General features: G+C 54.9%; 1 protein-coding gene across 1 annotated transcript; it reads right to left on the bottom strand.

The window, feature by feature from the left end:
- Window positions 1-3233: 3233 nt before the first annotated feature.
- Window positions 3234-11755, bottom strand: DNAJC5G (DnaJ heat shock protein family (Hsp40) member C5 gamma). The gene is made up of 6 exons (XM_079969109.1): window positions 11735-11755; window positions 9241-9359; window positions 7735-7948; window positions 5711-5864; window positions 5034-5125; window positions 3234-3974 (listed from the first exon to the last, which is right to left on the bottom strand). Exons 2-5 carry the CDS (start codon window positions 9351-9353, stop codon window positions 5037-5039), a joined length of 570 nt encoding a protein of 189 aa, XP_079825235.1. The 5' UTR covers window positions 9354-9359; window positions 11735-11755; the 3' UTR covers window positions 3234-3974; window positions 5034-5036.
- Between the last annotated feature and the right edge of the window lie 472 nt (window positions 11756-12227).

Below are 12227 nucleotides of genomic sequence, written 5' to 3'. Positions count from 1 at the left end.
AAGGGAAGAAATTACGAAAGAAACCAACAAGGGACAGGGAAGGGTGTAAGAATAAACAGGAACAAGAAAATCTGCAGAGGGGGCATGGAAGTGACTTAAGAGCCTCGGATATCAGAACACCAGATTGATGGACTGGATGTGAGACTGAAAGGACTGACATAACCCAAAACCAGGAAGAAGGGATGTTGGATAAAAACTTGAGGAGAACTTCTTTTTATTTTTGGAATTAGTTTGATATTAATGAAATAACAGGGAATTTGTTGGAAAGGAAATAATTGGCATTAGTAGAAAGGTTTGAAGAAGTTAAGTATAAATATGGTTTAGATTTTGAAATTTTATGGGAAGAAATTTAAGGACTATTTGCAGAAACAGTGTAAAATCAATGGATGTTAAAATGAAGTAGGAATGAAACAAAGTGATTTCTAACAATAAGGTTAAAAAGGAATATGCAAAAAATGGCTTGATAATTAGATGAGAAATAGAATGATATAATATGTTTAAGATAAAGAACGAAGATAAAACAAGGAGGGAAAAATTTGCTGAAATAACTATTTGAATTGGAATACAAAGGAGGGAGGTGTGAGGAAGTCATGGAAATAAGTAAATGAATTATAGGACAGAGAAAGAGGGATTTGTTTTTAATCTGTTCTTATTTTTCCTTTGTTTTTTTCTGTACTTTGTGTTTTTTTTCCTTTTTTTGGATTATGTAATTTCTTTTTCTTGTTCTTTTTCTTTTTTCTCTTTTTTCTTGGAAACTTCCAATAAATATTATTTTTTTTTAAAAAAAAAGAGTGCAAGATGTTCTGGTGGATCAGGACACAGGCGGCCAATCTAGTCCAGCCTCACAATGGCTGACCAGATGCCTTGAAGGGGAAACCCACAAGCAGGATCCATGCAGAAGAGCAACTCTCCCCTCCTGAGGTTTCCAGCAACAGTGGGAGAGAGTTCCACAGGTTAACTGCATGTAGAAGGACTTTCTTTAATCCTTCCGCAACTCGGCTTCATTGGGTGCCCACGAGTTCCTACTGTTATGATAATTTTTCTCTTCCCATTTTCTCCACGCTGCACAGAATTTTATAAACTGCATCTGTGTCACCTCTTCCTCACCTTTTCTCTAACGTAAAAAGTCCCAAATGCTGCAAACTTTCCACACAAGATATCCAGAGGCAAAACAAAATGGATCCCAATCAGTTTAGAGCAAGAATGAGGAGGGTTGGGATTCTGCATATGTGTGAATGAGTGAAAGGCAGCCCCAAGGCTAGACTGCAGGCAGTGGCTTGCTCTGTATTGGTCAGTCCCAGGAGAAGCAGCTCCTGGCTCCCAATAGGGCTGGGACCCCCCCTGCCCCCTTGGCTGCTCCCTCTATATTTAGGCCATGAGGCCGGCCTTGGGCATCTGCTGGAGGGGCAGGCAGGGTCAAGTGAAAATGACAATGCAAGGCCGCCTCCCCCCCCCATGCAGCTCACTTTGCTATTCCTCTAGGGGTTCCCTGTGCTTTCTGGACCCTCAGGAAAGGCCGCTCCCCCCCCCCCCAAAAAAAAGAGGAGGGCTTGTGGCCAGCAAGGGGTCTCCTTGCAATTCCCCCAACTGTCGGCAGGGGGGGGCCTCTTGTCCGCCTGGACAGCAGCTGGAGGACCTCTCCCCACAACCAGGCCAGAGCCGCTGGAAATTAAATACTGTGCATTTATGTATTATTATTTTTAATAAAAAAGTATGGATGCAGGGAAGGGTGGCCGGGGGCAAGAGGCCTCTCCCTGGTCCAGGGAAAGGCCTGCAGGCCACTGTCACCACCAGCGACACCCTTAGGTGGCCAGCAAGGCCATGCAGATGCCGTGGGCCCCTGACAAGTCGCCCACTCAGCATCGCTGCCGGGCTGCCAAGGATTTGAGGGCCATCCTCCCTTCTCCTCATTAAATCAAGGCTCCAAAAATACTTAACGGGTCGAATGCTCAGCCTTGGCAAGGACAGGGCTGCCAAGCCTCCCCCCTGACCTCCCCATTTCCCTGCCCCACAGGCGCCTCCCCTCCCCTCTCCACCCCACTCCCACCCTTGCCACCCAGGCCCTCCTTGGAAGGATGGGGGGGGGGGACAGCTGGCTTTGGCAGGCTGGGAGAGAGGCGCCCCCAGGCGGGCAGTTGCTGCCCTGCGACCCCGTCTGTCCCCCAGCCTCCTGCGGAAGTGAGATCCATTGTTTTAACTCTGTGGAGAAGGAGTTCCTTCCCTCTCTCCTGGATTTTCCGTCCTCCTGGGCTTCTCGAGGAGCACTGCTGTCAGGGACTCAGCGGGAGCGCAGGGAGGAGAGGAGATGGAGAGCGAGGGGGAGCAATCCGAGGGCAGCGTAGGAGAAGATGACAGCAGCCCGATAGATTCCATGAGCCTCTCCAGCGAATCGGAAGATTCACAGAAGGGGGCGCCGATGGGCAGGGCAAGGGGCGACCCAAGGGGGACACCCCAGAAGCAAGGGGCCAGCGGGGACTCCCAGAGCAGCAGTTGGAAATCAGGACCAGCTTCCCCACCAGAGCGTAGTGGGGGGGAGGAGTCCCAGGTATCAGAGTCCACATATGCACCACCAGCGAGAGATGAGTCAGGGTTGACCACGCCTCCATCGGAGAGCAAGGGAACGGTCAAGAGGAAAGCTGCAGGCTGGGCGCGCGCGCCAAGTTCAAAGGTACAGGCGAGCGGCACAGAAGGTAGCCCGGATAGGGAACCAGGTCCTAAAGCCCGCCGGAAGGAGGGGGAAGAATCATCAGGGTCAGCGTCAGAGAAGTCCAGAAAGGATGAGACCCTAGCGGGCAGGAGGGCCCAGAGGAGAAAGGAACTTAGGAAGAGGTGGAGCAAAGCGAGAGTGTTAAACTGGTGTGGAAGGGGAGGAGACTCAGACGGGACTTCGCCGGTCTAGGGTTGAGACGTAGAGCTGCGCGCTGCAGCTTTAAAATGGAAACTGAACCTCAATAAAGACTTTTGTACATAACTACAGCCTAGCGTTGGTCCTCTGTGAGCTGGGACCGGGAGGCAGCTCTGACAACTGCGCTCTGACGGAGGACTCCCTGACGGCCACAGCTCCCTCAGGAGGCAGCAGTCTGTCCTTCCTTGGAGGTTTTCAAGCAGAGATCTGTGGGCGATGCTTCAGTTATGATTCCTGCATTGCGGGGGGGGGGGGGGGCTCGGTGACCCTGGGGGGTCCCCTTCAGTGAGACGCCCCAAAGGCGGACTGACAGCATAGAAACAGCAGCTTCTTCCTTCAGAAACATTTAATTGTGTCCGTAAACCCTAGAGAAGTTCCTTGTCACAGTGTGGAGAGAGGGGCCCTGCCCAAGAGGGGGCTGCCCCACAGCAGGGCCAGGGAGGGAGCTGGGGGGGGACCAGGCTCCCTCTGCACAGTGATTGAATCCACCCAGAGCAGCTGCAGCTCAGGGCAGAAGGGGAGGGAGCCCCCCCAACCCACCAGCCAGGGAGCGGGGCAGGGACTCGCCTGCATTGGCCCCACAAATGCACTTTGGCACCGATGCACAGGGCAGAAGGGGGGCAGGGCCGGCGAGCCCCACAACCCCCCAGCCGTGCCCCCAGGGGCTGCCTGGCCTTGGGAAGCAGGAGCCTTTGTCCAAGGAGAGAGCCGGGGGTCAGAAAGCGTCCGGAAAAAGCGGGTGGGCTGGCAGCGGGCGACGTCTTCCGCCAGCCCTAACCTGGAGGGGGGCCACCTCTCTGGTCCCGCCAGCTCCCTGCGAGGCTGGAAGTTGCTCTCCTCCTCCTCCGCTGTGCCCTCAGCCGCGTTCCCTGAGAAGACTCCCAATGACGGTGGGGCGGTGGCCAGGCGTGTGGCCCCCCTGCCTTTGGCAAGGACCCCCGGGGTGGGGGGTGGGGGTCTCTCTGCCCCAGAGTGCAGCGGCAGGCCTGACTCAGCCATGTGGGCCTGGGGGTGGTCTCTGGAATGGCTGCAGAAAAGGGGGGGCTGTGCTCTGACCGTCAGCTGAACTCTGCAGGGAAGAGAGAAGAGGGGGGGTGAGGGATGGGGGGGCCTGGCAGAATGACTGGAGGAGCAGCTTGGATCTCAGAACCTGCGGGGAGCCTGGAGGCTGGATCAGGCCCAAAGCCCCCCCCCGAGTCCCCTGTTCTCACAGGGCCCCCCCAGATTCCCCACTGGGAAGCCCCAAAGCAGAATCCAGGCGCAAGGGAGACTCTTCCTCTCCTGCAGTTTCCAGTAACTGGTGGCACAAGCGTCGCTTCCTCCGTCTGAGGAGGCCGAGCCAGAGAAGAGCCCTCCTGGCCAGGACCCCCCAAAGCCAAGCGTCACCCCGAGTCCTCTCCTCTGCAAGCAAAGGAGGGGGAGCAGGAGACAGAGAGAGAGAGAGGCCGGGGTGCCCTCTGATGCTGGCAGCCATGGCTGGCATACCCCAGAGAGCCTGCCAACCCCCAAGGCACCCTGAGGACCTGAGCAGGGCCTGGTCTGGCACAGCAGCCCCTGCCAAGCAGCGGGCGAGAGACCACCCCTCCCCAGCAGCCCCCTAAACCCTCCTGGTGGGGGAGGAAGGGGCTGCAAGCTCAGGATTCTTTAGCTGAGGTTCCTGCATTGGACTTGGGGCGTCCCTACGGAACTATGGAGCTCCTGCTACAGATTCCTACCTGACCCACCCAGGTTGGCTGCTTCATTTGCCAGGATCTGTGCCAGGCATGCCAACCATGTGAGCTGGGCATTAAATGGCCAACTGAGACCCACCGACCAGCCTTTTGCTGGGCAAGGGCTTCTCCTCGTCTCCCCACCCCACCCTTCTCAAAGCTGCTTCAGCCCTTGGAGCCAGGCAAAGACAGGCTTCCCCAGAAGGGAGGGTGGGGTGTTTCTGCCCACAAGTCCTGGCAAGTAGCAGCTCCCGCAGGGATTGCAGGGAAAGCTACCTTTGGCTGCGGTTGCTGCCATTGCTGGGGGCTGGAATGGATGAGCCTTGGGGTCCCTCTCCTACGCGACCCACCTCCCCTCCCAGGAAGAGCCTCCCCCTGCTGCTGCTGCGCCCCCCAGCAAGGGCGACCGCTCTGCTTACGGGTCAGGGCTTGTGCTGCCGTTGTGTCTCGTCTGTGGTGTGCAAGGAGGCGCTGGCTGTGGGCTGCATACGGATGGCCTCTCCGCCGCCTGCTGGGAAGGAAACAAGCACAGCTGCCCTTAAGAGACCCCAAAGGCTGGCCCAGGAGCAGGCAATTCCCCCTCCAGGCCCTTGGCAGAGATGCAGACCCCACGGACTCCGCTCCATAAAATAAAACCACTCTGGGCGGTTCCCAACAAAACACCAAGAACAATAATAAAAAAGCAGTAATATCAAACATTAAAAGCTTCCCTAAACAGGGCTGCCTTCAGATGTCTCCTAAAAGTCAGATAGTTGTTTTTCTCTTTGACATCTGATGAGAGGGTGTTCTACAGGGCAGGTGCCACCACCAAGAAGGCCCTCTGCCTGGTTCCCTGTAACTGGCTTCTCGCAGGGAGGGAACCCCCAGAAGGCCCTTGGAGCTGGACCTCAGTGTCCGAGCTGAATGATGGGGGTGGAGACGCTCCTTCAGGTCTACTGGGCTGAGGCCATTTAGGGCTTTCAAGGTCAGCCCCAACTTTGAATTGTTGCTCCCAGTCACCAGTCTAGCTGCCGCCTTCTGGATTAGTTGTAGTTTCAAAGGATCAGCACCCAAAGCCAGCGAAAAAGAAAGCCCGCCCCCTCCTTCAAAGTCATACCTTCGTTCTCAGCACGGATCTGGGCCTCCAGGTCTTCGGGGTTGACGTACTTGTAGGGCTCCTCCTCCTCTGGGGGGCGGCACTTCCCACAGCAGAAGCAACAGCAGCAGCAGCAGCAGCAACAGGTGAGCAAACTGCAGCAGACCATCAGGGGCTGCGGAGAGGGGCAGAGCAGCCGGTCAGGAGCGCAGGGCAACCAGAACTTGCCCCGTGGCTTATTACTAAACAGCATGGCATCAATACAGCTGGCACAACCATAATACAGTGGTACCTCGGGTTAAGTACTTAATTCGTTCTGGAGGTCTGTACTTAACCTGGAACTGTCCTGAACCTGAGGTACCACTTTAGCTAATGGGGCCTCCCACTGCACGATTTCCATTCTCATCCTGAAGCAATGTTCTTAACCCGAGGTGCTATTTCTGGGTTAGCGGAGTCTGTAACCTGAAGCGTCTGTAACCCAAGGTACCACTGTATATAATCTATACCCCTCAGTGAACTTTCTGGACCCTGGCACAGACCCTTATCGTGAAAGTGTCCCGGACGGCTCCCACTCCCCGATTCCCTAACCTCAGAAGGTGGTGGATTCTCTTTCCATACTAGGAAAGAAACGACAAAGCAAAGGGAAACTGAGGATGAGATTGTGAGGGCAGTGATGATTCACTGGGCATCAGATTTCAGGTACAATATAGAACTTTCGGCATGGGAAAAACTGGAAAAATGTGGTAATTTTTTCAGCATGTTACACAATTAGGGAAAGCATTAAAAAATGATGCACATGACACCCAGTAAAAATGATATCTGATACCCAAAAAACTCACCAAAATGTATAAAAGAGGATCAAATTTATGTTGGATATGTTCAGATACAGAGAGCTGTTTAATTCACATGTGTCGGCAATGCAAATTCGCAAAAAAATGGGAAATGGTACAGTCAAACCTCAGTTTTCAAACATCTCAGCTGCTTAATGTTTCGGAAGCCGAATACTGAAAACCCGGAAGTGAATGCTTCCATTTTCGAATACACCTCAGAAGTTGAACGGCTTCTGAGGCGCGTTTCTCCATTTTTTCAATGGATTTTGTTGCCAGCCCTTTGATCCTCGTTTTTCGAATGTTTCGGAACTCGAATGGACTTCCGGAACAGATTACAGTGGTACCTTGGGTTACATACACTTCAGGTTACATATGCTTCAGGTTACAGACTCTGCTAACCAAGAAGCAGTACCTCGGGTTAAGAACTTTCTTCAGGATGAGAACAGAAATCAGGCTCCGGCGGTGCAGCAGCAGCAGGAGGTCCCATTAGCTAAAATGGTGTTTCAGGTTAAGAACAGTTTCAGGTTAAGAACGGCCCTCTGGAACGAATTAAGTACTTAACCCGAGGTACCACTGTACGTTCAAACACTGAGGTTCTACTGTATCTGACAAATTTTAAAAGATGCTTAAGTACTGTGTCCCCCCCCCAAAAAAAAACAACCCTGAAGCATTCCTGTTAGCAATCGTAGGTCAGGAAATAACAGACTAAGTGCAAAACCTATTTCTATACTTGCGTATAGAAGCCACAAAAATACTGTGTGCAAAAATGTGGGGAGAGAAATCTTTCCCGACAAAGGACCAATGGCTGTTTAAGCTAATAGAATACGTTGAACTAGCAGGTATGATGGCCAAAATATGAAATACAGATTGAAAGATAGTAACAAGCAAGAGGGAACAATTGCAAGGGCGTTTTAAACGAAATGGCATTAAGATTAATTCTATCAGCAGAGATGAATCTGTGACCAGGAGCAGGCCAGTGGGCATAAGGCTAACGGAAAGCACAGATGCATAACAAACACACGTCGTAACTCCAGCAAAAGGTCCTAAACTTCTGGCTGCTGTGTGGGGGGGGAATACATGGGGGGGGGAGACACCCATACGGGTGCTCTCTCACGCACGCACACACACACTACACACACACACACACACACATTCGGCTGCATCTCCCAGGGGTGGGGGGTATTTGGTCCCCCCCCCCAGAGGACAGCCACCCACCTTGAACCACCATTTCGACATGAGGAAGTAGTATTTGAGGGTCTCCTCCCCGAACTGCTCCGAGACGTAGAGCCCCATGGAGCCGTACTCGTCGTAGATCCGCCGCTTGCTCTCGTCGCTGAGGGTGGTGTTGGCGTTGTTGATCTCCTTGAACTTCTCCGCGGCTTCGGGATTCTCCGGGTTCTTGTCCGGGTGGTACTTCAAAGCCAGTTTCCTGAAAGGGGAAGGCGGCAGGGTTGTGGGCAAGCGGAGCCCGAGGGGAAATCAAAAGGACTAACGGATTCAAATCCATTCAAGAAAGGGAATTCCGACTTGACTCCAGGAATAACCTTCTGACATGAAGAGCTGTGCAATCGTGGAAGAGAAGCTCCTTCCTTGGAGGTTTTTAAGCAGAGGTCAGATGGTCCTCTGTCCTGGATGCTTGAGCTGAGATTCCTGCCTTGCAGGGGTTTGGACAAGGTGCCCCTACCCTTCCAACTCCACAATGCTAGAATTCTAATACAAAGCTTCACAAGGTTGCAGAAACTCAGAAGCATGGAGAGAAATGGCTAGAGAAAGCCTGGATGTCCAAATCTAAGGGGCAGGAAGAAGCGCATCCAGGAAGAGTTTGCAAAGGCAGTGCCATCTCTGGGATCTGCCTTGCCTCTCAGGGCTGGAAAGGAGCAACCAGGCGGCCTTGAACTCGGAGCACATGCGCTCAGGGGGGTGGAGGGAGAAGAGACACAATGCCCAGGGGGACGGAAGGCTTCCAGGCCAAGGAAACCCGGATGCTGAGGCCAGTGGACATCCGGGAGGGCAGAAGACGCCCCCTTCAATTTCACCAGACGCCTGCCCAAGGCCCCCACTCTGCACATGCACAAAGGCTGAGGATGTTTGCCTTTTTAGGAAAAAAGGGAGCTGGGAAATGGAAGGCCCCATCCTGTGCTCCCAATGACTGGGACGTTTGCACTGATGTGACCAGAAAGCAAGGGGGCAGATGAAGGAAGGGGCAGGTGCTGGCAAGGGCTAAGCCCCCCCCCCCCGGGGGTAGGGGGAGCAAGAGGAACCTGCATGCCGTCCTCCTGCCCCACAAGTCTCTGCTACCTCCTCTAGGATTGGGAATTCTCCTTATTTAAGCCAGAGGACGTACAAATGTAAGAAGAGCCCCTGGATCAGGGAATGGGGGGGGTCTGTCTATTCCAGCACCCTCACAGTGGCCACCCATCGGAAGACCCACAAGCAGGACCCACTTGCAACTCTACAGTTCCCCCACACCTGGTATTCAGGGATAGACTGCCCCTGGGCATGGAGGTTCTGCTAGCCTATCCATATGGAGAGCCCTGCCGCTGGGTTGGGTCAAAGGGGGACCATCTAGACCCCAGTTACCCTGTTCTCACAGCCGCCACCCAGACGCCCGACTGGGAATCCTGCCAGCAAAAATGGTTGGGGAAGAAGCCAGATCTGGTTGGGGGCAGGAGGAGAGCACAGTGAGAGCAGCCGGGCAGAGGGCAGAGGAGAGAAGCCCACCTGTACGCCTTCTTGATGTCCTCAGAGGAAGCCCCTTTCTCCAGGCCCAGGATGCAGTACAAACTCTCTCCGGCCCGTGACATCTTCCGCTGCGGCCGACCGGCGTCCGCCATCTTGCTCTAGATTGAGTAGCACACAAGAACTGGGTCAGGGATTGAGAGAGGCCGGACTAGATGGCCCTCGGGGGTCCCTTCTGACTCTACAAGCGAGGGGCTGGGCTTGGCCCCAGATCTCAGGAGACCCCTGGCCAAAGCCAAACAAGCTCCAGAGATCACACTGGGGTGGGAGGCAGTGGGACCCAAGTGACCTCCACAAACAGCATCACCTCGCTCGGGGTGGGGTGTGAGGAGGAGACCCTAACCCCAGGATGCATGCCCAGCCAGGTCTCCCTCCAACTCTCAAGAGCGGGGGGGGGGGTTTCCTGCCCACTCCCCCCAAAAGAGCAGACCTCAGGCCCGGTCTGGGGTGAGGCATGAAAGCGGGCAAAAGTCCTCTGTCTGGCACAGCCTTGGCTGCTCTGGAAAGGGACCCTGGCATGGAAAAGGGGCTGGGCAGGGTCGGGGGGGGGGCACCCAGCCAGCAGATCAAACACTCCTCCGTTACAGGAGGATAAAAAAGGGAGTGTGGTGGTGTAAGCTGATAAGCTTAAGATGATAAAATCAAGAACAGCTCAGTTGGCAGAACATCGGACTCTTGATCTAAAGGTCATGGGTTCGAGCCCCACATGGGGTGAAAAAACACCTGTGCTGGGGGGCGGGGTGGGCTAGATGACCCTTGGGATCCCTTCCAGCTCTATGCATCTATGAAAAAAAACCTAAGAAACCATTCTGTGTTTACATGCGCCTTTGTAATAATATGCAACTTCCAACCCCTGTTGGAGTATTTTCTGGCGGTGTAGTGGTTAGAGAGTTGGCTGGGGAGGAGTCACTAGGGCCCAGGGCCCAACTCAGCCACAAAGCTACCTGGGGGTGACCTGGGGGGCCAGTTTCCTTCTCTCCCCCAGCCTTGCCCACCTCACAGGGCTGTTGTGAAGACTGACCACGCCCCCCACACACCTTGAGCTCCTTGGAGAAAAAGGCGGAAGAGAAGTGCCATAAACACAGATGACACATGCAGAAAACCTTTTTTCTGAAGAGGTTTTAAAGTGTGGGTGGAGGGGGAGGAGAAGGGCAGCTCCCCCCATGCCAAGCCCCACAACATACTGATGGGCCCCAGGGGGTGGAAGGCAAAGGCTGAGCCGGAGCTGCGCTGGTGCCTTGGGACCCTCACCAGACCCAGAGCTACTCAGGGGTGTGGGGGGGAGACAAGAGGGGGTCACTCCCCCCCCAATCCCGCTTTGCCTTGGCGGCAGCGACTCCTGGGAAGGGCAGCCCAGATGGACACCAGCTGCCCCCAGCCTGGCAACTGCCTGTTACAGGAATTCTAAGGTCTTATATATCTAAATTAAATGTTCAGAAATGTACAAGGCAAACACATACATAAGCATATAAACCATGTGTCTGAAATAGTACAGGAGAGCAATTCTGGAGTCATTTTGACTCTCCCAAATTGACCGCAAGTATTTCTCTGCAAGGAGGAAGGAAATGGGGAAAGCTTTCTGATTGTCTTTCGACTTTGGGCGTGCAGCTCTCTGCAAATACAGTCCGGCAAGCACGCTCTCAAGATAGTTTCAGGAACTAAGTCCTGCCTGTCTCCCCGAAATGGCCAGGCTACCCGGAAAAGGCAACCAAGGAAGGCATGATCAGGGATCCTGGCAGACAGGAGAGAAGCAACACACGCCAATTTCCATAGCTATCAACTTTTCCCTTTTCTTGCCAGGAATCCTGTTCAGAGTAAGGAAACGTTGACAGCTCTGCCAATTTCTGCTGGTGACCCCCTCTTTCTGTGATGTTTGGGGGGGGGGTCTCTGGCTCCCGGGTGGGCAATCTCAAATGTCTATACAAGGCCTTGCACACCCGTGTTGCGGGTTCCTCCTGCCTTTGGCGAGCGAGGACCGTGTTGCAACACTGCAGAAAGATCCGGCTTCGGAATGTTCTCTGCTTGGCCTCGGCTCTTTTTCCTCTATCGAGAGGGAGCCCCCCTAAGGTGCTCGATAGGGGCTCTGGGGTCCCCCGTGGGGGGAAAGGGGCCGCGTCCCCCCCCCGCCCCCCGCTCTCCTCCTCCTTCCCCTTTTCCCCGCCAGGCTAAGCCCGCCTGATCCGGCTTGGCCAGGACGAAGGGCTGAGCCCGATTAGCCCGAAACGAGGCCACGGGGAGGGGGGGAGGGGGGAGGGGAGAGAGGACCCCCACCCCTCCCCCCCGCCCCCCCCGGCCCGGCCAGGCCGCCCTCCAAGCGGGGAGGGAGGGAGGGAGGGAGGGAGGGAAAGGTCTCGGCCCCCCGGAAAGCCTCCGCGTGACGCAATGCCTGCCCGGGGCGTGACGTCACGAGAAAGGCGCGTGAGGCGAGGCCCGGGGTCCCCCCCCGCCCCCGCCCCCGCCGCCCCCTCGGGCTCACCAGGCGGGTCTCCGGCGGGCGGCCTCCTCCTCCTCTTCCTCCTCTTCCTCCTCCGCTTCCCGGTCCCCGACCGAGCGACCAGGACCAGGCGCCCGCACTGCGCATGCACGGAAGCAGCCCGGGGAAGCGGCGGGCCGCGAGCATGCGCACTAGAGCAGGACCGTAGTCGTTCCTTCTTCCCCGGCGCCGGATGCAAGGGGCGGAGCCGGAGGGGGAGAGAGGAAAGAGGAGGAGGAGGGAGGAGGAAAAGAGCTGGCTCGGCTTAGGGGAGGGGAAAGGGCGGGTCTCCTTGTCCCAGAAAACTCTCGAGTCGTGAAATTTAGACACTGATTTTGTATTTTGGTTTACCCAAATTCTTGGTAAGCCAAGCTCAAAGATTTGGCTACTTGAAGAGAAAACATGCAAAAGTTGAAATACTAAAACGGGTTAGAAGTACCTCATCTTCCTAAGCACCTGGGTGGGCAGAGCCAAGCAAAAATGTTTTTCGCAGGTG

The sequence above is a fragment of the Podarcis cretensis genome (assembly GCF_951804945.1).
Source record: "Podarcis cretensis genome assembly, chromosome: 3".
Taxonomy (NCBI): Eukaryota; Metazoa; Chordata; class Lepidosauria; order Squamata; family Lacertidae; genus Podarcis; species Podarcis cretensis.
Note: the sequence above shows the minus strand (reverse complement) of the source record. Positions and strands in the feature narration are given on the sequence as shown.

Excerpts from the sequence above, each read along its gene's own strand:
- DNAJC5G (XM_079969109.1), bottom strand. The coding sequence starts at position 9,353 with ATGGCGGACGCCGGTCGGCCGCAGCGGAAGATGTCACGGGCCGGAGAG. Across the intron at positions 7,949-9,240 it reads GACATCAAGAAGGCGTACAG|GAAACTGGCTTTGAAGTACC; the intron begins GTGGGCTTCTCT and ends TTCCCCTTTCAG. Across the intron at positions 5,865-7,734 it reads TGTCGAAATGGTGGTTCAAG|CCCCTGATGGTCTGCTGCAG; the intron begins GTGGGTGGCTGT and ends CCCTCTCCGCAG.